Genomic DNA, 25,133 nt, shown 5'->3' on the forward strand with positions numbered 1-25,133 from the left:
TCACTGGCGTGCTCTTGAAAGAATATTGCGCTATCTAAAGGGAACGTCGAGCTTTGGCATTCACTATACTGGGTACCCGAAGGTACTCGAGGGCTATTGTGATGCAAATTGGATATCTGATGCTGATGAGTTAAAAGCCACAAGTGGATATACATTCACACTTGGAGGTGGCGCTGTTTCCTGGAAGTCTTGCAAGCAGACCATCTTAACAAGGTCAACAATGGAAGCAGAACTTGCAGCACTTGATACCGCTACTATTGAGGCTGAATGGCTCCGTGAGCTCCTTATGGATTTGCCGGTGGTTGAAAAACCTGTGCCCGCAATTTCTATGAACTGTGATAACCAAACAGTAATTATCAAGATAAACAGTTCAAAGGACAACATGAAGACCACTAGGCATGTAAAGCGGCGGTTAAAATCTGTCAGAAAATTGAAAAACTCCAGAGTAATAGCTTTGGACTATGTCCATACGTCTAAAAATCTGGCAGATCAATTTACTAAGGGACTATCGCGTAATGTGATAGATAGTGCATCGAGTGAGATGGGACTGAGACCCACATGAAGTTCTATCGTGGTGGCAACCTGTCCTATGTGATCGGAGATCCCGTGAATTAGGATGGTGAAATAAGCTATGGGTAGACTGAGGGAAGAGACCCTTTTTAATAAAGGTCAATCTCTTGAGTAATGCACTTCTCTTCCTATCTGTATGGCAGGTTGGTAAATACCTCAATGTGATCCGAGTGGCTTAATGAGAAGCAAAGATGTCGGCCTACAGGGCATCTTAAAGGAACACACCTATGTGAGTTCGATTGCTAGTCACAATCTGTGAGATTTGGGTGATCTCTAGATACTCATGAATAGGCCAGGAGTATGACTTATATGCTCCAACCAGAGAGGATGCTACAGGCAGCCTAGTATCAGTAAAGGAATCGAGTGAGCCTCACTTTGCACAAAACTGTCAATTCAAGGCATAGTCCATTGGTCAGTTGTAAATGAGTGTAAACTCCTTTTCTAGATGGATGTTCAACTTAACAGTCTCCATCGAAACACTGGTATATCAAACAAGCTCAGAACTGAAGACATTAACTGTGGACTTCTGAAGTTTGGTGGGGATTGTTAGATTAATTTGGGCCAGGCCCATTATTTATTCTAATTAATCAAATAAACTTCAAAGGCCCACAATTATTGTTAAGTGGAAAAGTGATTAGTACCATATGTGAAATTCACTAAAAAGGTTATCATCTTAAATAGTGAGTCTTAGGACTCTCACATAGACAAGTTGAGAGGGAGAACCGGGAGGCCACACGCGCGCGCCGCCGCCGAGCCGCGCCGCCCGCCCGCCCGCGCGCGCGACGCGACGCGACGCGACGCGACGCGACGGGCCGGGCCGGGCCGTGGCCTGGTTTTGTCGCTTGGCCCAACCGAAACCCTAGCCGCCGCAGCCAACTCCCAACGCCCAACCACCCTGTCCAGGTTCATTCCCCCGACAGGGCCTAACGGACAGATGAAGAACTGCGCGGCTATAATGAGGGGGGGGGCGCCCCTGTTCCGGCTGTGTGAGACTCGACTCTTCCTCTTCCTCCTCTCCGCAACATCTGAGCGCTGAGCTGGTCGTCTGCATCTCCGACCGAAGTTCCCTGCGCGCACAGGAAGCTTCGGTAGCAGGCCTCCGAAACTCCCCCCGTCAAGCGTACCTGCACGGGTAGGCGGGGAATCAAGTTTTTGGGGAGCGTCGGCCTTCCCGGTGCGACTGCTGCTCTGCTTCCTGACGGGAGAGTCTCGTTCTACTGCTCCGACACCGCACCTGCAGGAGCTTCCCGTGCCACTGCTTCAACACCGCACGGGAGAGTCTCGTTCCACTGCTTCGACACCGCACCTGCAGGAGTCTCCCGGCGCGACCTCCTCTGCAACATGGTGGACACGAGGAGGACTGGCGGCCGCACCAACACCAACGACGGAGAAGATGGTGGCTCACTGTCCGCGGGTACCGGCAGTCCCACCATAGGGTATAAATCTAATCCCACTGTGCGCTATTGTTCATATGCTATTCTGTTAGCGTTTTTAGTGTACTTAGTTGCTGCACTGTTAAATACTATCTACAATAGTGGTGGTGTTACAGTATGGTTAGTGGTACTGTTACTATTGTTTAAGTCGTATTTATGGATTAATATAAGTCGTAAATTGACCAAATGCTCAACAGATAGTAGCTACTTGTTGGTCGTTGTGGTTATGTAGGAATGATTTGGTATTTGAAAGAAAGCATACATATTCTCCTTTGTGGGTGCTACGTTAGGTTATCCGTTGGTTTCGCACTTAGGTTCCAGAAGCTTACCTCACAAGTTTTGATTACAGTGACGTCAGAAAAATTGGTGTAGACGGCCATAGTGTTTTTTTTTAAGACACATGAAGGGCGATCTAGTCTTAAGATTGACAGTCCTTAAAGTGGCATGCTTTTGCTTTTTTTTAAGGCATTATGCTTTTATACCGAGGCATTATTTACTCGATGTAAAGGTTATAAAATTCTTAAAAAATCTACATCTTCTGAAGTTCTGTTTGGCCATTTCGGACCTTTGTATAAACCGCTACTAGCTGCAGGCCGTTATTAGTTCGGCATCGCAAGACTGAGCCTAGTTAACCGGGATCAATCGAGGGAGGGGGGCGGGCGCAAATAACAGAACTGATTGGTCTGACCGAATGCCCAGAGGCAGCTCCACTCTTCAGTCTTTTCACCGCCAGAGAATCACCCGTCCTCCCACCGCGGCCCCGCATCTAGGAGTAGCACAAAAGGCTCGCTTGGTCGCTCTCGCGTGCTGCTTACACACGCACGCACAGCCACGCGGTTTGGACGCGCCGCGCACGCATCCAAGCGACGCAGGCTGCATCGATGATCCAAGGCGCTGTGGGCAGTGGCCTGTGGCGTGTGGGTGGGCGGGGGCACGACACACCTCTGCCTCTGCTTCGCGCAAGCATGGGCCTGACCCGATAAAGCTAGGGGGCGCGCTCCTACCGGTTGCATCCCGCCGAAGGATCGACGGCGCGGCATGGCGGCACCGGCACACCGCACACAGCCAGGCGGCCGGGCCACACAGCCCACAGAGGCACAGACAGATGATACTACTACGAGAGAACATGAGAATAATCAGAAAGAGCAGCGCCTCGTGTATGGGGCGGGCGCGCAGCACATGCATGCCACAAGCTCACAAGAGGTATCGGGCTCCAATATTCGAATCCGGAGTAAGGAAGATATCGGCGAAAGCGGAGGCCGGGGAACGGCCGATCCGGGTTCTGGACTGAACTGTTCACCGGTAGAGCCGGACCGTTGGCAGATGCTGAAATTTGGCTTACGCTGATACTTATATTAAAATATTGTGAGAGAAAAATAATGTAAGTTCAAGTGTATCTGGACTCTGGAAAGCACCTTTGGGTGGCTGGACGATCTTTTTGTGACCGCTGATGGTTTCTTAGGATCATCTAGGTATAGATTATAGGGTGAATCCGGTACTTTTTAGTTCAATTCGACCTATAACTTGATATAGAGAGGGAAACAGTGAGAGAGGGAGATGTAGGAGTGGCTGACCGTCGGCTTTGGAAAAAGGATGAGCCGTCCATGTCGGTGGTGTCGTCCGGCGGCAGTGCAGAGGTGGTGGTGGCCCTTTCCGTCGCTGGCAGCACCGCTTCCTTTAGATCGGGTTAGAGTTTCTCTATAGGCGGGTTACGGTGGCTCAGGTCAACCTCATAGATTATGCCCCGGCCCCCACCTCCCTTTATAGTGCTGTGCGACGGGGCTCACCAACCATGGAGCAGTTGGGCGTTCCCAATTGGGACGCTGATCTAAGGGTCTAATTAATCGTTGGGTTAATTGATGGAGATCAAACTAACAACTGCTGCTTAGGTTTCCCTTAATAATGTCACTTAAGTTCCCTTACAAAACCAACGTCACTTATGTTTTGCTTACCGCCCCCCTGCTTTAAAGTTGATCTGTGCGGAAGCAAAACAAGCAACCGACGGCTACACTGAAAAGCACCTGTAACGAATACCGGTGCAGAGAGAGGAAGCCTCCAAAGCCTCTTTCTTGTACGACTAAACCCCCGTTTCCTAGACCCCCGTTTCCTGTCCTCACTACCCTACCTGTTCAGTGACACCACACATGCCCAAACTGTTGCTTAGGGATTGTTTGATCCGATGACTAAAATTTAGGAGGTATTAAATAAAGGTATCACATAGGATGTTCGGATACTAATAAAAAAATAAATTACATAATCCGTCGGTACTCCGAGAGACGAATTTTTTAAACCTAATTAATCCATCATTAGCATATGTTACTGTAGCACCATATTGTTAAATCATAGACTAATTAGGCTTAGAAGATTCATCTCGCAAATTAGTCGCAAGTTATGCAATTAGCTTTGTAATTAGTCTATATTTAATACTCCATGTCTGTGTTTAGATATCTGATGGGATAACGATTAAAATTTATGAGGAGGAACCAAAAACCAACTTACAAAGAAAACAGCTACCATTACTCAGTTGGATTATTATGCTTATAAAACCCATCCCCCGAGCAGGAACCCACAGCCGACACCGACACACTCGCTCTCGCTAGCTACCGCGGACAATGGCGTCGACGTCTCCGCGCGCCCCAGCAGCTCAGCTCCTCCTCGTGCTCTCCCTGTTGCTGGCTGCTACAGCCAACGCCTCGTCCCTGCTTCCCCCGACCAATGCACACTCGCCGAGACCATGGCCGGCGCCGGCGCCCCCGCCAGCGGCGAAGGCAAGGGAGGAGGGCGGCGGCGTCTCGGCGGGGCTGATCTCCACGCTGCGTGAGACGCTGGACGCGATCAGGGGCGTGGCATCCATCATCTAGTCGTTCCCCATCGGCGGCGGCGGCATCCTTGGGGGCGGAGGCGCGGGCGACCTCCGCCTGGCCTCCGCCGTCGCCGACTGCCTCGACCTCCTCGACCTCTCCTCCGACGAGCTATCGTGGTCCATGTCCACCACTTCGGACGACGACTACAGCCCCGCCAGCGCTGCTAGTGCGGGGGCGGGCGGCCGTCTTGTCGGCACCGGCGACGCCCGGTCCGACTTGCGATCCTGGCTGAGCGGCGCGCTCGGGAACCAGGACACCTGCAAGGAAGGCCTGGACGAGACCGGCTCCCCGCTGGCCTCGCTCGTCGCCACGGGGCTCGACGCCGTCACCTCGCTCCTCGCCGACGGCCTCGGCCAGGTCGCCGCGGCCGAGGAAGCCGCCGCGCACGCGAACGCGGCGTCGTCGTCGTCCCCCCGCCGCGGCGCCCTTAGCACCGCCCAGCAGGTGCCGGCGGCCCCGCGGTGGGTGCGCGCGAGGGAGCGGCGGCTGCTGCAGATGCCCGTGGGGCCCGGGGGCCTGCCGGTGGACGCCGTGGTGGCGCAGGACGGGAGCGGCAACTTCACGACGGTGAGCGCGGCCGTGGAGGCGGCGCCGTCGCAGAGCGCCGCGCGGCACGTGATCTACGTGAAGAACGGCGTGTACAGGGAGACGGCGGAGGTGAAGAAGAAGTGGAACCTGATGCTGGTCGGCGACGGCATGGGCGTCACGGTCATCTCCGGCCGCCACAGCTACGTCGACGGCTACACGACCAACCGCAGCGCCACCGTCGGTGAGTGCAGCATGTCGATCTCCTAACTGTTCCTCCCTCTGCTCTCAAATAATAATTAAGGCTCTTTTCGGCAGGACTTATTGCTACTGCGGTTTATTTGTAGAGCTAATTTGTTGTGAGAAAAAAATACCATTTCATAGCTAAAAAAGTAGGACCGATTCTGATTTATAAGCTCAAGCAAATATAGCCTAAATTTCTTGAAAACTTTGCCGGAGTCCATTTAAATTTTAAACGTAGACAGTCATTCAAACCAAGCTCAAGATCGACTTGAAGGCAGACAGTACATCGTAAAGAGTAGAGAGGATCATATTGTAGTCCATGCATGCTTGCGAAAATGCATGGTCAAAGGCTCAAAGCCAAAACTCCAAACGATGGGTGCGCTGGCAACATCTAATTTCTTTGCTTTGGTAAGCTAGATTCACCTGGGATAAGCTTTTATTTTCTAGAATACGCATGAGTGTGCATATCATTGTATTTGAAGAAAGAGTTTATAATACAATACAAGAGTTCCACTCCCGGCCGTTAGTTTTTGTGCACGCTACATTATGAAATAAAATGTTCCTGATCCATGATCCATGGCTATCTTGACGACGTTCTAGCCCTGCACCAGCGCACGTAGCCCGCCTGCTCTGGCCTGAGTCCAGTTGTCGGCTTCGGCCTTGATGATGTGCAGTAGGTCGCCGATAGTCAATGTCAACTCTCGGAAACATCTTGCGTTCTGTTCCTTCCATAGTTGCCAGGAGACAAGGGCGAAGAGGGAGTCCATGCCGTTTCGCCGATCGCCGTTGAACACTGATCGCAATCGGCGCCACCAGGAGAGCGTCGTTTGGGAGGCTGGTGGAACTTGCTGCCCGAGCGCTTGTAGGACATAGAACCACACCTCACGGGAGAACGGGCATACCGCAATGATGTGGTCGATTGTTTCCTGTCCCTGGTCGCAGAGGTAGCATAGCTCACGTGCCTCGAGACAGTGTCTCACCCTCAATTCTGTCACCGATCCAGTGTCGTCTTTTCATGGCAAAGCCAAAGGAAGATCCTGACCCGTAGCGGAGCCCACGTTTTCCAGATCAATCTATGGCCTGGCATTTTGATGGATCCGTTGTGCATCATGTTGTATGCTAATTTGGCGGTGTAGCATCCATCTGGCGTCCAGCGCGAAATGGTCTTGTCAGGCTCATTGCCAAGATGGATGTCCACAACGACTGCCCAGAGATGTAGGTAGTCAGTGAGCTCAGGCACTGAGAGACCTCCACTTATGTAGCGCACCCATCTTCTGTCATGGAGTCCTTGTCTGACTGTTAATGTGCGTCGCACCCGCTGCGTAATTCTCTGGTGAAGGCATGGGGCGATGGTGGCGACATCCTCCCCGTCAATCCACCGGTCTTTCCCAGAACAAAGCCTTTCGCCCGTCGCCTAGCCTGGTGAAGGTTGACGCTCGGAAGAAGGATTGGACTTCTTTGGAGATATGGATCGGCAGTTGGCTCCACACACGATCTTGATCGGTCTTCTGCAGCCATAGCCAGCGCGTTTGGAGGGCGAAACTGGCTAGCTTCAGGTCGCTGATCCCAAGTCCACCGAGCTCTTTCGATCTGCAGCAGGTTTGCCAGGCAACCATGCACTTTCCTCTAATTGACTTATCCGTCCTAGCCCAAAAGAACCGCCTACAGATGTCGTTGATCTCTTTCCTTGCCCAAGGAGGTAGATTTTCTGCCATCATGGCGTAGATGGGAACCGCCCGTAGGACCGACTTTACCTAGACCAACCTTCCGCTTCTTGCCATTAGCGATCCATGGCTCGGTGGTAGCTTCCTGGCAACTGCTTCTACCAGGGACTGGTAGTGGGCTTTAGGGATTGATTTCGTACTGAGAGGCAGCCCCAGGTACTTGATGGGAAATGTCTGCACTTGACGGCCGAGGATGGACACAATTTCCGATAGAACGTTCTCGCCTCCGTAGATGGCGGTGACTGAGCACTAGATGCCATCCAAATTCCAAGTTTTTTCACTCTCTCTTCATCACATCAATTTTTAGCCGCTTGCATGGAGTATTAAATGTAGGTAAAAAAATAACTAATTACACAGTTTAGTTGGAAATCACGAGATGAATCTTTTGAGCCTAGTTGGTCCACGATTGGACAATATTTGCCAAATAAGACGAAAATGGTACTATTCATCAGGTTTAAAAAATTTGCAAAGTGAACAAGGCCTTAGCTAGGTTCGTGTGCAGCCCCCTCGTCTGTCTGAAAATGCTGAGGATCTCCTTGACTGCCCTTGCCTCCTGATAGATGGCCATATGAAGAGAATGGCGTCGTTGACGTAAATGCTGCATTGGAATTTGATTTGCGAAGGGGCATCTTCTTCAGCACTCCGTCATGCGCCCCCTTACTGAGCTTACATGCATTATGTACTAACGTACTGTATTAGGCGTCTGTCGACGTACGAAAGATGGTCAAGGTGTCATCATTGCTCTGTGGTATGGCTACGACCAACAACCGTACGTTGCGGTGCACGTCAGGCGTGGCAACATGCATGTCACACGTCACCGGCAAGCATGCAGTAGCAGTGCAGCACGGGTCGGTGCGGTACCAACGCAGGGGTGGTGCTGACCGCGCCGTACCAATACCAAACATGGATATCCATGGAGAAGCACCGTGCTGGTTCGAAAATTTCAGGGGAGTGTGGGGAGCCTGGCCTGGCACGGGCTTTGACAGTTGCATTAGTAGTTACCTGCCGGATTTGATGCAATATCACGTTATTAGCTCGTTGCTGCAGTGCTTTTGTAGCTAGGTGCAAGTGCGGCGAGCCGGAAGTTTCCACGAACAAGCACGACTGTGCACTGTGCAGTAGACAGTAGTGTAGTACTGTATACTCACCGGCCACCATCCTCACCGGTCTCGCCTTAACTACACTGCCAACGTGCAGCATTAACCGAAATTTTTATTTTTCAGCTTTTTTTAAAAAAATATTCACAAATACATCTCGGTGATTTGATTTTCGTTTATGAACCCTGACATCGGTGTCATGGCTTTTGGCGCCGAGAAAACACGTCTCGGCGCCATGGCCAATGGCGCCGAGGTCTTGGCGAGGCATCGGACGTGGCGGTGACCTAGTGCCGACATGGACAAGGCCTCGGCGCCGTAGATCTTGGCGCTGAGCTGTTATCTTATAGATCTTGACGTTTGAAATAAAATAAGTATAATTGTTTCGAGGAACATGCAACAACGTCATCGTGGTTCAGCTGGTTAGGACGCGCGCGACTTGGCTCATAGGCCTGGGTTTGAATCCAGCGCTGAATCATTTTTTGCTACACTTTTATAAGCAATAGAACAAGAAAAAATATTTCGAGAAACATACAATGATCCCATTATGGTCCAGTTGGTTTAGATGTACGGGTCTCAGCCCACAGACCTAGGCTCGAACCCAAGCAGCAAATATCTTTTGTTAAATATTTATTTTTATAAGCAATTACAACAAGAAATATTATTCCTTTATTATTAACATCCTAGGTTTCACCACACACTGTATATGATTGTTCCATTGTTCCACCGTACACTGTATATTTAATTTATTTTTTATTTGATTTTGAAACATTACGTACCTTTATCAAGTTGAGTTGAGAGACATGTTTATATATATCTTGTTGCTTGGCCATCCTTTTATTTACATGTATTTGGCTTTTGTCATCATATATAAGTTAAAGGTTTCCGAGACCAGGAGTAAATAAATAAAATAATTTATTTTACATTAAGTAAGTGTAATTTTCTTTGTCTCCCTATTTAAGTGTTGAGCTCTTTAATTTACATACCTCTCTATTTTACATGAAATAGAATTAACAAGAAAAATGGGCTTAATGTATTAACTAAGAGCTCCATATCATCATTATTTGAACTGTTCAACTAAGTTTGGTGAGGAACGGAGAAGGATCTCCCCCTCGTAAGAAAAACACTACTACCGAGGTATATAAACTAATAAATAAATAAATACATTCATGATTATGATAATATAAGGAGGATTTGGATTTAGATAATATATAAATAAATGCACCTTGAGATGTATCCTTCATCTAAAATAAATTACAAATTAATGAATAGTGTCCTCTCATGTTAATAATAACAAAGTTTGGTGGAACTTAGGACGTTTGTAATAACTAAGTAAAAAATGATTAATAAATATAGCAAACAAAATTTGCATGTTGGATTTGAACCTAGGTCTCATGTTAGAGCCAAGCATCCTAACCAACTAGACTACAACTGAGATTTAGTATGTTTCTCGAAATAATTTTTCTTGTTCTATTACTTATAAAAATGTAGCAAAAAAAGATTTGGCACTAGGGTTCAAACCTAGGCCTTTGAGCACAGTCACGGGTGTCATAACCAGCTGAACCACAATGGTGTTGTTGCATGTTCCTTGAAACAATTATATTTGTTTTATTTCAAATGCCAAGATCTATAGGGTAATAGCTCGGCGTCAAGATCTATGGTGTCGAGTTTGGCGCCAAGATCTATGGCGCTAAGGCCTTGTCCACGTCGGCGCTAGGTCACCGCCACGTCCGACACCTCGCCAAGACCTCGACGTGTTTCCTCGGGGCCAAAAGCCATGACGCCGATATCAGAGTCCATATACGAAAATTAAACTAACAGGGTCTATTTATGAATAATTTTTTAAAAAAGGCTGAAAAAAAATCGGCAGCATTAACACTGGACCAGTTCTGGATTTTGGAGCCCTCGCTGTAGCAAATGTAGCATTCACTAAGGATATGGTTAAAAGACCTGACTACCCCTATGAACTTTATCATTATGTTATTGTGTATTTGAGTTAACATGCTCATTTAGGTGATGTTTAAATTTAGAGAGTAAAGTTTAGTAATATCATATTAAAAGTGTTGGATATGTTCGGGTAGTAATAATAAAACAAATTAATGGAGTCCTCGGTATCCATTTGATAACTTTTCACATCTCGCAATGCAACTCCCGTCTCGCAATGCACCTCATGCATATGTCTTCCACCAGAGAACAACGATTTGACAGATGACTGATGGTGTAGGGTGTGTGGCCTGTGTGCAAAGCTATAAGACATCATTCGAATGCTAAAACGTCGTGTGTTCATGCATGCACTAGAGTTTAAATGAACCCGGCCCCTCCGTATCCAACTGTCCATGCCTGGGGTTAGCAACTCGTCTTGCCCACATAAACGACTCCGCGTAGTCTCCGCCTCTCCGGTCAAAGGGCCAGAGCACCCCTCTATCAGGCTCCAGGCACAGGCCATCTGCCGAGGGGCCAAGAGCCCAAGAGCATTGATAGGACGAGGATTCACATCATCTATCTGTCATCCGGTGTCCTTTCTGCGAGCCGCGGATCGACCGAGCGCAGGACCGTCCGGACCGCACCGACGCAACAGTGATTCCATCATCCGGCAGAAAAAGATGCCGCTGCTGCAGTGCTGCACTGCACTGCTCTGCTGCTCGCGTCGCCTCTCGCCTGCTACTCCCAAATTTTTATAATTTAACTCTTTTTTTAAAGAAAATTTACGTTTAGTCTTTTGAGAGAAGTAAACTCATCTTTGACCATGGAGATCCACGGCGCTGAGGTAACACGTCTTGACGCCACATATCTTGGCTCCGAGGTGTATGGCCAAGATCCTAGGTGACGTTGACGTGGTCAGTATCTCGGCGTCATAATACATGGCGCCGATGTCAGCGTCAAGATCTATGACGCCGAGTATGGACGTCTGCGGTGCCTGCCACTTTGTCTGGTTTTAATTCAAAAGCTAGCGTGGGTGGATGGATGACTGGACGAGACAGAGGCGCATGACCCAAGAGGTTGCGTGGCCCGTTGGAAGAATGTTGTGATCGGCTAAAAAATGACTCTGCTGCTGCAGCCTTTTTCTCATCTCTCAAATCACTAGTGGTGGCAAGCTGCTGCAGCAGAACAGGGCGGGTCATATGTCAGCTGCGCGCCTATGTCGACGCCTTCGCGTCGTTCGAGGTTGGCCAGAGGCTCTTCGACCGCGACTACTAGTCCACTAGTTCCTCGATCGGTGTCATCGTCATCTTACCGTGTGTTTGGTTGGGAGGACGACGTGGGACGGGATGGGATGGACCCGAGATCAGCGCTGTTTGGTTGGGAGGCGGAGTGGAGCGAGGACGTCCCCGACGCGAATATTCGCATGAGATGCGGGGCGACTCCGTCCCCCAAAATTTCACGGACGGGGTCCGTCCCAGGTGGGACGAGCGGCTCGTGGAGGTGCCGAACGCGGACGGGGTCGTGGAGAGGAGCTGCGCCGGACGCGACGCGGAGGAGAAGAGGAGAGAGGAGCCATGCCGGATGCGGAGGAGAAGAGTGTGGGGGGCTTCGACCGGCGAACGAGCGGGGGAGCTCCGACCGGCGAGCGCGCGGGGGAGATCCAGCCGGCTGCCGTCGCGCGGGCAAGCGCGCAGCCGAGATCCGGCCCGCCGCCGCCGCGGGTGACCTTCGGCTGTTGGCGTGCGGGTGAGGGCGCGAGCGAGCAGCGGCCCTGCCGCCGTCGTGTGGGTGAGGGCCAGCTCCGCCCCGCCGATGCCGCGCTGCGAGCCTGGGACTTCGAGGAAGACGATGCGTGCGTGTGTAGGAAAAAGGAAGGGAAAGGAGGAAGGGAAAAATAAATAAGGAAGAAGAAAAAAGAAAAAAAAGAAAAGGAAAAAAAACAAAAAATCTGATGGATGTGGGCCCTATATGTTAATAGCTCATCCCACTTTTGAAGTCTCGGAACTAAACAGAAAACGAGTTAGTCCTGCCCTTTCTCAACCAAACAGAAAATGAATTCGTCCCGTCCACCCTACATCATCTTCCAACCAAACGCTACCTTAGCTCCTTACTTGGTGCCGTCCTTAGTCCTCGTTATCGTTGATGTCTTCCTTGAATCTGTATTCTCGTGTCTGTCTGTCTTTAATCTGCATTCTCGTGTCCTGTAAATATTCGCAGTACTACTGTCGTTTTCGTTGCTTGGATTGTATGCACATGGCATTTGAACTTCCTCTCGAGCATTGGCGTACGATGATTCGCGTGGTTGAATGGATGCTCCTAAAACCTCGTTATCTTCTGCTAAGATGTTGAATGGACTGCTTTTTCACCATCATGGATGCCATAAAGCCTGTACATGTGACAAAGCAATCAAAGAAAATAAGTAATTACTCCCTCAGTCAAGCCAAGAATTGTGTGAATTGTGTATACGTGGGACAAAGGAATCAAAGGAAAATACATCAACTTTTAAAGTTATCCTAAAATACTTAAAATTTAATCAAATTATAAAAAATACCATCAATATTCACAAGACCAAATTAATGTCAATAATACATTGTAAAACAGATGTTATTTTTTTTCTCTAAAATTAGTTAAATTAAAAATAGTTTGACTTAGGATGATTCTATGAGTTGATTTATTTTACTACCTCAGTTCTATAAATGAAATGAATGTAATTAAAGAAGTGTTTAGTTAAATATTCTTAATTTATCAAATTTATATAAATAATATTAACATTTAAGGCAATTAATATGAAACATTACTACATTAGATTCACCGTATAATATAATTTGGTAGTATAATTATTTGAAGTTATAGGTGTTGATATTGTTTTTGTTCTTTGTAAACTTATTTTTTGTTCTTATTTTCGTCCTGTTCTACTGCTGCAGCTTGCCACCACCAGTGATTTAAGAGATGAGAAAAATGCAGCAGCAGCAGAGTCTTTTTTCTGTAGCCGATCACAGCATCCTTCCAACGGGGCACGCAATATGTTGGGTCATGCGCCATCCACCCATGCTAGCTTTTGAATTAAAACCAGACAGGGGCTGCAGACGTCCATGCTCGGCGCCAGAGTTCGTGACGCCGAGGTCAGCGCCATATATTATGGCGCCGAGGTACCGGCCAAGTCAACGCCACCTAGGATCTCGGTCAGGCACCTTAGAGCCAAGATCTGTGGCGCCGAGACGTGTTACCTCAGCGCCATGGCGCCGACCTTCAGGGTCAAAAGATGAATTTACTTCTCTCAGAGAGCCAAACGTAATTTTTCTTCAAAAAAAAATATGGCTAAATTATAAAAAAAATTGGGCCTGCTACTCCACGACGCGCGTCTGCGCATCCTTGCGTTCGCGTCTGGGCGCCCAATTCTCGCGCATCTCGCCTTGTGTGTGATCTCGGCTCGGATTCCGCCGTCCAGTCTCGCGGCTCTCTGGTTCTTGGCTGGCTATCAGCAGAGGCTGGCTGCTCAGATCAGGTGTACGAAACATTTGCAATCATTCTGGCCCAGTGGTTGGCTGCCAAGGCAACCAGCTGCTCTGTGCTTACATTACTATACGAACCTGTTTGTTAGCTGTTGAACTGCATGACCGAATTAATTAGCGTCCTTGTCCATATGACCTGTGGGCCCTTTGTCTCCCCTGTCAGACAAGATCCATTCGATCACCTCACTGTGCTGTAGTACTCGAGGCGGGCGCACCCACAGGTGCCTAGCATGGCGAGCAGAGCACATGCGCATGCACGGACACTCAGATGGCATTTGTCGACCTGCCTACTACCTGTGCAGTGCAGGCTGTGCAGCTGTGCCAACCACCAATCTCCCGTCCCACCTGCAGCTGTGAGCTGCAAGGGCTTCATCGCGCGGGACCTGACGTTCGAGAACACGGCGGGGCCATCAAAGCACCAGGCCGTGGCGCTGCGGTGCGACTCGGACCTCTCCGTCTTCTACCGCTGCGGCTTCGACGGGTACCAGGACACGCTGTACGCGCATTCGCTCCGCCACTTCTACCGCGACTGCCGCGTCACGGGCACCGTCGACTTCGTCTTCGGCAACGCCGCCGCCGTGTTCCAGAACTGCTCCCTCCTCGCGCGCCGCCCGCTGCCCGGCCAGAAGAACTCCGTCACCGCGCAGGGCCTCCTCGACGCCAACATGACCACGGGATTCGCCTTCCAGTTCTGCAACGTCTCCGCCGACGCCGACCTCCTCCTGGCCACCGCCAACGGGACCGCCGAGGCGCCGCCCACGCAGACGTACCTCGGCCGGCCATGGAAGCAGTACTCCCGGGTGGTGTTCATGCAGTCGTACATCGGCGACGTGGTGCGCCCCGAGGGGTGGCTGCGTGGGACGGGGACTTCGCGCTCGACACGCTCTACTACGGGGAGTACATCAACACCGGTCCCGGCGCCGGCGTCGCCGCGCGGGTCAAGTGGCCCGGGTTCCACGTCATGACCAGCCCCGCCGAGGCCGGCACGCAGTTCATCGAGGGCAACATGTGGCTGCCGCCCACCGGCGTCAAGTACACCGCCGGCCTCACGTCCTGATCACTTGATCCTTGAAGCTTCCTTGATTGGTGTAGGCTTAGTAGTATTGTAACCATATACTCCTACTAGCACAAATAGTCCTATTACTACATGGTATCTGTGGAGCAGAATGTAAGAAAATGGTGGGTTAATTAGTTGTTAGTTTTCTCTTTGGGTACTAGTATTTGTCTTCAGTTTTGTTCTGTCAACAGAGGAGCTGCAATCAGCAGTCAGCAGTGCATCTGTTACGTCTCAAATGTTCTACAAGTTCAGAAAACTGCATACTATGTTCCAGAACTTGTGACTTCATGTGCTACCCTGACTTCCTTGATAGACAAGCCGAAACTGAAAATGGACAAACTTCTTCTGAAGAGGACTGAAATGGCCTGAATCTGAATGCATTTAGTGATCAACCAGGAGGTCGTAGTCAGATCCCTTAATTTTCACGCTACAAGTTGTATAAGTCCTGTGGTTTGTAACATATTCCTGTTATCAGCAAATCAGTTCTTTCGGCCCTAGGTATCGCCTATCCTCTTTACTGCTTTTGCAACTCATATTATATGGTACACTGAAAAAGAAATCTGATACATCAATACATGTACAGCATCCAAACCAATACATATACATACAAGTGTACAAGTGATACACTGTACAGGGATTATGGTCTGCATCACAGCACCTTGTGTGTCGTCCGTCCGTTGATCAACATGCTCCCAACAGTTGAAGATTAGTGACCCACCATGCATAGGAAAATCAGGCATAGATGACCTCCTCTGCTTCATCGCATCCTCAGCTCTCCTCTGAATCAGATGCATGCGTGCCACAAGAATGTCCTCGATCACGCCCAGAAGCCGTACTTCACCGGCGTCCCGGTGGGCTTGAGCCACGGCTCGGCGTGCAAGAAGTTCTGCACGGTGAACTTGTCGGCCTCCTCCTTGCTGATCACCTTCTTGTAGCCGGGCCAGGGGACCCGGCCGGCGATGTCGGCGCCGGGCCCCCGGTTGGCGTACTCGGCGTACCACAGCGTCTTGATCCCGAAGTCGCCGTTCCACGGCAGGTAGCCGGCCTTGTCGATGAACGCGGGGATGTCGCACTCCATGATGAGCGTGCGCGAGAACTCCCGCCAGGGGCGGGCGAGGTAGCTCCGGATGGGCGGGCGGGACGCATCCCTGAGCCCCGCCTCGGCGGTGAAGCGGCAGTACTGGAAGACGAAGCCCGTGCTCTCGCGGCCGTCCGCGCGGCCCTGCGCCGTGGCGATGTTCTTCTGGTTGTCCATGGGCCGGCGGAGGAGCAGGACGCAGTTCTGGAACACGGCCGCCGCGTCGCCGAAGACGAAGTCGATGGTGCCCGAGATGACGCAGTTGCGGTAGAACTGCGCCTTGGAGTGCGCGTACAGCGTGTCCTGGAACGCGTCCATGCGGCAGTTGAGGAAGATGGACCTGTCCGACTGCACCAGCAGCGCCACCGCCTGGTGCTTGGCCGCGCCGGCCGTGTTGCGGAACCCCAGCGCGATGGCGATGAACCCGTCGCCTTGTGCGTCTGCAGCGACGACCGCGCGTACGTGCGCGTCTGTCAGAGATTTGAGGCCGCGCGTACGAAAGGGATGCTTGCTTTCGTCTTACGTACTGAAGGTTGCGGTTTTGTAGGTGGTGAGGCCGTCGGCGAAGTTCCTGCTGCCGGTGATGACGGTCTTCATGGCGCCGTCGCCGTACATGGTCAGGTTCTCCATCGCCCTGGTGATCGTCACGTACTCCTCGTACACCCCTTGCTTCACGTAGATCAGGTACCTGTCTCGCGCACGAAATTAAAGGGCAGAAAAGGTCATCATCGGTGCATGCATACGCAATCTCGATCCATTGCTGGTTTCGTTGAGAAAAGAGCATGCATTCAGGCACTGGCACCTTCCGGTGTACTGCTTGGGCATGGCATTGAGCGCGTCGTTGATGGTCTTGAACTTGCCGCTGCCGTCCTTGGCCACCACCACGTTGGGCTTGAGTTTGCCCTGGAAGTTGCCCTTGAGCAGCCTCCTCTCCGGTCCGTTCACCCACTGAGGGGTGTCTTCCTCAATGCTGAGCAGCCTCCGGTTGTCGGCCGCCGGGGCGTCGTCGTTGCGCCCGCCCAGGAACTTACCCGAGTGTTTGACTTTGGGTTGATTCTCCATGTTTTCTTCCTCGTCGACGCTGAGCAACCTCCGGTTGTCGGCCGCCGTGACGTCGTCCTTGAGCTCGCCTAGGAACGTACCCGAGTGTTTTACTTTAGGTTGATTCTCCATGTTTTCTTCTTCGTCGACGCTGAGGAGCCTCCGGCTGTCGGCCGCCGTGTCGTCGTCTTTGAGCTCGCCCAGGAACGTACTCGAGTGTTTTACTTTGGGTTCATTCTCCATGTTTTCTTCTTCGTCGATGCTCAGCAGCCTCCGGTTGTCGGCCGCTGGGGCGGCGGCGTCACGCCCCCGGAACATGCCCGAGTGGTTGACTTTGGGTTGATTCTCCATGTTTTCCTCTCCGTTTTTGCCAAGTAACCTCCGATGGGTGAACCCCGGGATGTGGAGCGCGACCAGGACCGACGAGGCCTTCTCGATGATGGCCAGCGCGTTGCTGGTCAGCTCCTTCCCGGACTCCATCGTGTCAGTCATCTGCTTCTTGAGGTCCCCGTCGGGGAAACCGTCGATGCACGTCTCCATGTGCGCGATCACCGCGCTGAGCAAGACTCGGAGCTCGTAGCCGCGCTTGGCGACCCCGTCCATGCTGCTGGCGTCGATGCCGTGGAGCGTGCGCCTGAGGTCGTCCTTGGCGTTCTGGTAGATCTCCCTGCAGTCCGCGACGGCGGCCTTCACGCGCGGGTCGTCGCTCTTGATCACCTCCGACCGGTTGAACGCGTTCCCGAGAGCGTCGCCGATCACCGCCACGGCGGCTCGGACGATGTCCTTGGGCGACGACACGCTGGCGTTCGCGGCCGCCTTGGACAGGCTCTTCTCGCAGGCGTCCCTGTAGTCGGTCTGCGCGCACATCATCTTGACGCTCTTGGACGCGCTGATAAGGTTCGACCCGGAACCCGAGCCGCCGCTGGACGGGGAAGGGGACGACGACGAGGAGGACGAGGACGAGTCGTCTTGGGTGCTAGCGTTGTATGCGACGGCGGCGCCGCCCATGACAATGAGGATAAGCACGACCGACGCGGCGCCGGCGGCGAGCATGACGCGCCTACGCTGCTGCCGTTGCCTCTCGACGCGCCGCCGCTCCGTGAGCGGACCGAAGTCGGAGAAGGCCGTCGACATGGTCGACGGTTTCCCACCTTCCCCTTTCCTCTCTCTCTCCCTCCGCCCTTACCTGGGGAAAGGCAGAGAGGACGGAGAAAGAGCGGCCGAGTGAAGGGAGATGCCCTCGTTTGCATGTGTCCAGAAACAATGGCGCCGAGAGATTTGAGGAAGTCTGGTTAATTTGGGAGTTGGTAAAAATTTACAAACTTCCCGCTTGCTTCTTGCATGAAAAATGACCAATTCCTGTAGCAGGTCGAGGCATCTTCCATTCGGCGTCGTTCGTTACTCGTTAGCTTCAAAAAATGACAATTTAGCCCAACCAAGACTCTAGGCCTGTTGGGCCTGCTTGTTCTATTGTTCGTTACAACTTACAAGACGTTGAATTATTATTTTATTTTCCAATTCGTTTTTAATAAATAATTGCCCGAATCAAAAGTTTGCACAAACATGCTCCTCCCGCCAATATCGGATTGGTGAGATTTAAACTTTCTCCACTTTAAATGACGAGTTTTACCTTTTTCTCCTTTTAGAATGATGCGAGCATCCTTTTCTACACAATGTACCTTATCTTAAAAAAAAGAATGATAATTTTATATATGAACTCAGATATAGAGATAAAAATTTATATAAAAATTATAGAACTCGATGAGATATACAACTCTATAGTTTACAAATTTTTTATTTAAAATCATCTTGATGCTGAAATAATCAATAGGTTGGTATATGTACTTATAGATATAAACATTATATTGATTGTTTTGATAACAAGATGGCCTCAAAGAAAAATTTAGTGGCTCACAAAGGTGTAGGTTGCTCTAGAATTTTATAAAGTAATACTCCCCTACGCAGTATATGTAAAAAAATCATAACACTTTTATTACTTTGTATGGAGATAAAATCTATATGGTTTTTTAAAGTTTGATGAGATATACAACTTTGTGATGATATTTTTTGTTGAATAATTAATTTAGTGAAATTTTACGGTGCTTGGAAAAAACTAGAGCCATCCGTTTGGGTAGATCAGATGGCTATAAAGTAAGAAGAACCAATCTAGAGAAACTTAACTTGTGGGTCGAAACAAAAAATACGTGGATTCGGAACAAAAAATATATGAGCAAATAATTATTTTCAAAAGGGTATAATAGTATTTTTGTGTAGCTGGCCCTCAACTCGGTGGACGGGCCCGCAACTCCCTCCCTCTCCTAGCACGGTAGCACCGCGGCACGACGACGACGCTTGCATCTGTGGATTCTGGGCGGCCACGGCGGCGAGCATATATGAGTGCCGGTGTCTGCTGCTGAACAAGGAGTAGAAAATGGCCAGAGCCGGAGGTGTCCTGTGCCATTGCAGCTCCTGCCCTCGTGGCTGTAGTCATTCAAGGGCAAGGCGGAGGGGCTGAAGCAAACGCTTGCGGCGGCGGATCAACTGGATCGAGGCAGCCTTCGAGGAGTGCTCCAAGGGTAAGCCTTCTTCGGCGACGACAGCGTTGGGTACATGGACGTCGCACTAGGCAGCCTGGTCTCATGGGTGTACGCCGGCGAGAAGCTCTATGGTTTCAGGCTCTGCAACGCCGCGAGGAGCCCGCTCCTGAACGCGTGGTTGGAGCGGTTCGTTTGGCGCGCTCGACGCGGCGAAGGCGGTGCTGCCAGTAGGAAAATACTAAACTGCCCTTAATTATAATTAATTATTTTTTCTTAATTAAGATCTGCGGTAAGTAATTTTGACGAGGGGAACCGGGGCTCCTCCCAAGCACCGTAACAGAGCTCATTAATTTATAGATCTAAATATTGTATCGATTACTTCGACACCGATATAGCTTCAAACATAAGAAAAAATGTGAGTTGTAAAGCTACATGTTACAATTTTCATGTAATTGTTATCTCTATCTACACTCATGAAAAATCTTATGATTTCCATAAGAGGCGTCGTACAAAAAAGAAAAATCTCGCCATTTAGAGTTGCAAAATTTAAATCTAGCCATTTTATTTGATAAGAGAAGTATATTTCTCAAGGTTTTAAATCTCCGGCTATAACCTCCGCTATCTCAGGCTATAGCTGTTTAAGAAGGATTTAGCTAAGTTTTTATATGTACAAGTTAGCCCTTAGCTACCGCTATAGCCTGTTTTCGGACATAGAAAGCTAAATGGCTTAGCCGACTATTTAAAACCTTGATATTTCTAAAAAAAAATCTAGGCAAATCTTTTGGGCAAAAGGTGAGTTAAAATATCTCACGTGTAGCTCACCTTTGAAAAGGACGTGTAGCTAGGTAAGTCAAGTCCCATGTGGACAAACCGTGACCTCAGCTGAATCCTAGCCGTGAGACTGTGCGAGTGGGTACTTGTTACTTTTTACACACTCTGTCCTAATACAATTTAGTACAATATCATGTTTTATATATTATATACGTTAGACTAATTATTAATAAAAAATATTAATACTTATAATATTAAATAAATATCATTAAATTAATTATGAAATATATTTTCATAACAAATTAATTTGGGAGCCATAAATGTGGACATTATTCAGTAGAAACTTGATTAAATGTGAATCACTTTAATTGACACGCAAGCTATGGTTGAGTTCTTTTTGGAACAAAGGGATCCGTTGTTAGCCTCCGCAGGACGACACAATTCATAGATTTGGTTTTTTCTATAATATATATGGTTTATGGCGCCAGCAATTCCATATCTTTAGTTTTCACTATTGAATTACTTCCTCTATTCTCTAGTGCAGTAGTTTTTATTTGTTTAAATTGCAACAAAGATACAAATGCTCACATATATGCATGTGTATATTCACCCTATGAACGACACACACATACATTATACTTCTATGAGCATCTCTGAAAATCTCGAGATTGATGACAGTTGTAATTAATCTTGCCAAACAAACATGTCGTTATTGACGGATACGTCGCTTACCTAGTTCCTCCTCGACCGGTCACCTTCTCTATTTTTCTTCTTTTTTGAAAAAAAAAGACTATAGCAGGTATTATTGTGTGCAGCAATAGGCTGGTGGAGTTATATGCGGCAATATTGCTACTCGTTAGGGCAAGGATAGACAAAACTATCGCAAAGAAGTAGATTAGGGATTAGATTGTAAGAGTGGGGAATGTGGTTTTATATGGTATACTAGGGGAGATATTAGCGCTAGGGAAAACTCACCAAGAGTGATGTAACCGATAAACAAGAAGGCGAGATGGAATTGTAGGTTTGATGGTCTCTACAATTGAGAAATTTTCATGCCCATTCTTCTCAAGCAATTTGAACTTTTTTCTATTTTTTTTATTTTTCACTTTTTCGACTACCAATGAACCCTGCCACTAAGATGAAAATTTAAGATTGAAATTAAAATTTCAAGTCGCTCCGGTCAAACTCTTTACTTTTTTGAACATTTAAATCTTAAACTTTCACTCGACATTAAAATTTTGAACTTTTTGAACCTACTATCAATTGCCAAATCGTGTCCTTTTTTTACTTAGGCTGTGGGCAAAGAACTTTTTTCGGTACTAGCCACTCCATCAGTTGTAAGTCGTTTGAGTTTTGCTCTACGTCAAACATGTCTAATTCTAGACAAGTTTATAAAAAGATATATTAATAACTACAATATATATTAAATAAACAACCATCACTACTAATCGTTGTCTAGAAATCACAAGTTACGTGATTTTTCGCGCGTTTTGTGGTCACGGGGCTTGAACCTGTGATTTCCATGGCTCGCATGTTACTCCTCCAACTACTTCACCCTAAATTGACTTGGTTTCATATGAGATATTCCTCCTTATATTATCTTCATATAATTTTTGAAATGCAAAATTGGGACCATAAACAAATTCAAATGGAAATGTCATAAAATAAAAAGTTGTATAACTTTTCGAGGTCTACAGCTTTGGTATTGGTCATTTCTCCATCCGAGGTTGTTTGGAAATTTTGAATTTTAAATGTGAAAAATTCAACATAATTTTCCTTATAGATGATTTTAAATAAAAAAGTTGTCACGCATAATTTTCAAATAAAAAATGTATATATAATTTGTAGTGAAAGGAGTAGCTAGCAATTTGAAAAGGTCAATCAATCACTTTATGTGTCACGCATGACTCGAGCGAACAAAGCTAATGAGGCAAGAACTATATACAGCAAGCTAACTAGCTAGGAGTACAACAAAATATAACCAACGAGAAAAAGACCTGCAATTAATACGGGAACTGCATGTGCTCCAGTACAGCACATTTGAACAGAAGTCCAACATTCAATCAACCTAATGATTGGGTATGACACGCTATGACCTGCTGCTATGTGTCTGATGGAACCCTGACCAGATTTCCTTGTTTGTATTTGACATTAATAATCAATCAAAGAAGCCCCTTGTCCCAGTTGAATTAGGGGATTCATGGCTTCATACGTCACAAAATAAAGTAGTTCATTGCTACGAAGAGTTACCCATGAAACAGGCCGGCATATGCCGTTTAATCTCCTGAGAACGTGTGCAAGAGGAGAGCTGTGCTCGGCTGTGATCCGTGTGCTGTGGCTGCGGCTGCGGCTGCTGCTTCTTTAACATGTCTCTAGCAGCTGCAATGCTCCTGAGAGTGGGGTTGCTGCAGACATGAGTGGGGTCTAGCTAAAGCTTATGTTCTTCCGAGCAGTTATGTTACGATTTTTAGCTGTGCATTTGATAGCGTAGAGTAAAGTTGAAGTCGGACTCTAATTTGGTGTCCTGGTAGATAGGACAGTTGGTGTTGTTGTAACAACTAACCATGACGACAGGTTTGTAGGAGGGAGGTGCATCTTGCCTGGACCCTAGAGCGGGGCGGTGTCGTGGTACCGGAGACGAGCGTACGTAGCTTGTAGCATGCTTTGGAGAAGCTTTAGCTAGACCTCGTCAACAAATATTGTGCCTCCGGCGTCATCTTTGATCTAGCTTGCATGTTTATCTTAGTAGTAGATCTAATTAATGCTTTTGTGCGTTGATATATAAACTAATTAATAGTTTACCGTTGTGAGGGTTAATTTCTATAATTAGTGGCCCTGTTCGTTTCACAGAAATTTGACTTATGCTGATGCTTATGCTGATTTGTTGTGAGAAGAAAACGTTGTTAATTCGTTTAGAGATTGGAGGACCAGTAGCTGAGTACTTAGCATACAAAATTTTAAATATCCTGTGCAAAAGGATTATTACATGATAGAAAATGCATGTATTATAGGCTATAAAGAGCAAGTAACATAAAGAAAGCCATGGGGAAAACCAATATAGCTCAAAAAACGAATACAAACATAGAGTAATAATAAAAAGTAAACGCTACAGAAAAGGGCTAACATATTGTAAAAACATAACATACGTGGTGTAGAAATGAGTAGAGATGTGCAACATTAAAATATGAAAATAGATGGTGACTTTAGTCTTAAGCATATGCGATGCACCAGTGGAACATAAAAAGTATGATTTACCAAAGTCTATATGCCGGATTCACCTTGTATACACCTACATACAAAATTTACTAGTAAAGCAGATAGGACACCAAATTGAAGCAAAAATATCCGGGCATTGTAATGATGGGACGTACAATTTATTGCACCATACTCGTGTCAATGATAATGAGCTAGCTATTTTTGTTAGATTTAATTAGGTTTGGTTCATCCTTAAATCAAATAAATTTTTAAAAACTTAATAAATGCTAGTGCAATAAAAGGATTAACCCTATATCGAGAATTGACAGATGATTAACTCAAATATGTGTCTATCATTTGCATCTGTTGGAAGTTTAGACAGAAAAGATAAAAGAGCAGCAACATAAACGGATTCTGGCATTAAAATGAGATGGCGATGATGACTTTATTCTTGAACATATGCGATGCACCACCACTAGATTTTCAACTAAAAGACATGATTCACCTCACGCTATCATAAAATATAACATATTCAATCAATTTTAACATCAAATAAGGATTCGATAAAAGACTAACTTACCGCTCACTAATTAGTTATTAGTTAGGTTTTAACCTTTATAATTTTCTAGTAAGGCATAGTTTTAAAAGGCATGCATGTATGTCATTGATTCTGTATACCAGTTATGAGTCATTTTAGGTAAGATAATATTTAAAAGGCATATATATGAATGCATGCATGAATAAGGTTTAAAAGGCAAGCGCGTATAGATGTGAATGAGCAATATATAATATCTTATTATAGTTTAGGACAAATTTTAAACATTCAATACGTTGTATTTCATAACAAAGGAGTAGCAGTAAAGCAAATATCACACTAGTCACTAGATTGTTATGCTAACAATACACAAGTCCACATCAATAAAACATCGCAATGTCAGTTCACGTCAATAAGAGGTCTCAATGTATATACTCCCTCTATCCTATAATATTGTACATTTTAGAAAATTTTAAAGGACTAGCGAGAACACAAAAGACGCATGTGTCATTACTTTATTTCCTAATTAGACATTCTTATATATATAATTAATTATGATTGATTAATAAATGACAATTGTTTATTGTAAAAATATTTTGTCACTAGAATTCCATATATTTAGTATAACTTTTAAATATTTTTTATGTACTATATTACAGGACAGATGAGGTATAGCATGAGTCACCAAGAGGCACAAGTATACGAAGTTTTAAGAAAAGGCGAGAAGCAATATAAAAGAGTAAAATACAAAATCAGTTGAGGATGACTGGCCACAAATCATATACGACACGCTATTGCAAATTGCAATACAACAAAAGTAATAAAAAGCATGAATCGCCACTAATCGCGTATCTTATCCGCTGATACACGTAAGAAAACCAATGGCCTTAATAATAATAATAATAATAATAATAATAATAATAATAATAATAATAATAATAATATATAATAATAATATAATAATAATAATAATAATAATAATAATATAATAATAATAATACAATAATAATAATAACAATAACAATAACAAT

At 47.1% G+C, this 25,133-nt stretch overlaps 2 protein-coding genes and 1 pseudogene across 2 annotated transcripts; 2 read left to right on the plus strand and 1 right to left on the minus strand.

Annotated features, from left to right (window-relative positions):
• Positions 1-4,594: 4,594 nt before the first annotated feature.
• Positions 4,595-13,380, plus strand: LOC136502181 (pectinesterase/pectinesterase inhibitor PPE8B-like). Its single transcript, XM_066497649.1, has 2 exons — positions 4,595-5,636; positions 13,301-13,380. The coding sequence occupies exons 1-2, from the start codon at positions 4,988-4,990 to the stop codon at positions 13,315-13,317; spliced, it is 666 nt and encodes a 221-aa protein (XP_066353746.1). The 5' UTR covers positions 4,595-4,987; the 3' UTR covers positions 13,318-13,380.
• A 706-nt stretch (positions 13,381-14,086) lies between these two features.
• Positions 14,087-15,132, plus strand: LOC136502180 (pectinesterase/pectinesterase inhibitor PPE8B-like; annotated as a pseudogene).
• Positions 15,133-15,626: 494 nt separating this feature from the next.
• Positions 15,627-18,244, minus strand: LOC136501759 (putative pectinesterase/pectinesterase inhibitor 45). Its single transcript, XM_066497295.1, has 3 exons — positions 16,826-18,244; positions 16,551-16,711; positions 15,627-16,463 (listed from the first exon to the last, which is right to left on the minus strand). The coding sequence occupies exons 1-3, from the start codon at positions 18,196-18,198 to the stop codon at positions 15,763-15,765; spliced, it is 2,235 nt and encodes a 744-aa protein (XP_066353392.1). The 5' UTR covers positions 18,199-18,244; the 3' UTR covers positions 15,627-15,762.
• Positions 18,245-25,133: the final 6,889 nt, after the last annotated feature.

This window comes from Miscanthus floridulus, chromosome 13, assembly GCF_019320115.1.
Source record: "Miscanthus floridulus cultivar M001 chromosome 13, ASM1932011v1, whole genome shotgun sequence".
Lineage (NCBI taxonomy): Eukaryota > Viridiplantae > Streptophyta > Magnoliopsida > Poales > Poaceae > Miscanthus > Miscanthus floridulus.

What these genes read in the sequence shown, in the direction of transcription:
- LOC136501759 (XM_066497295.1), bottom strand. Translation starts at nt 18,198, where the DNA reads ATGTCGACGGCCTTCTCCGACTTCGGTCCGCTCACGGAGCGGCGGCGC. An exon ending in CCCAAGCAGTACACCGGAAG is followed by an intron (nt 16,712 to 16,825) that starts GTGCCAGTGCCT and finishes TGCGCGAGACAG; the next exon opens with GTACCTGATCTACGTGAAGC. An exon ending in CTACAAAACCGCAACCTTCA is followed by an intron (nt 16,464 to 16,550) that starts GTACGTAAGACG and finishes TCGTCGCTGCAG; the next exon opens with ACGCACAAGGCGACGGGTTC.
- LOC136502181 (XM_066497649.1), top strand. Translation starts at nt 4,988, where the DNA reads ATGTCCACCACTTCGGACGACGACTACAGCCCCGCCAGCGCTGCTAGT.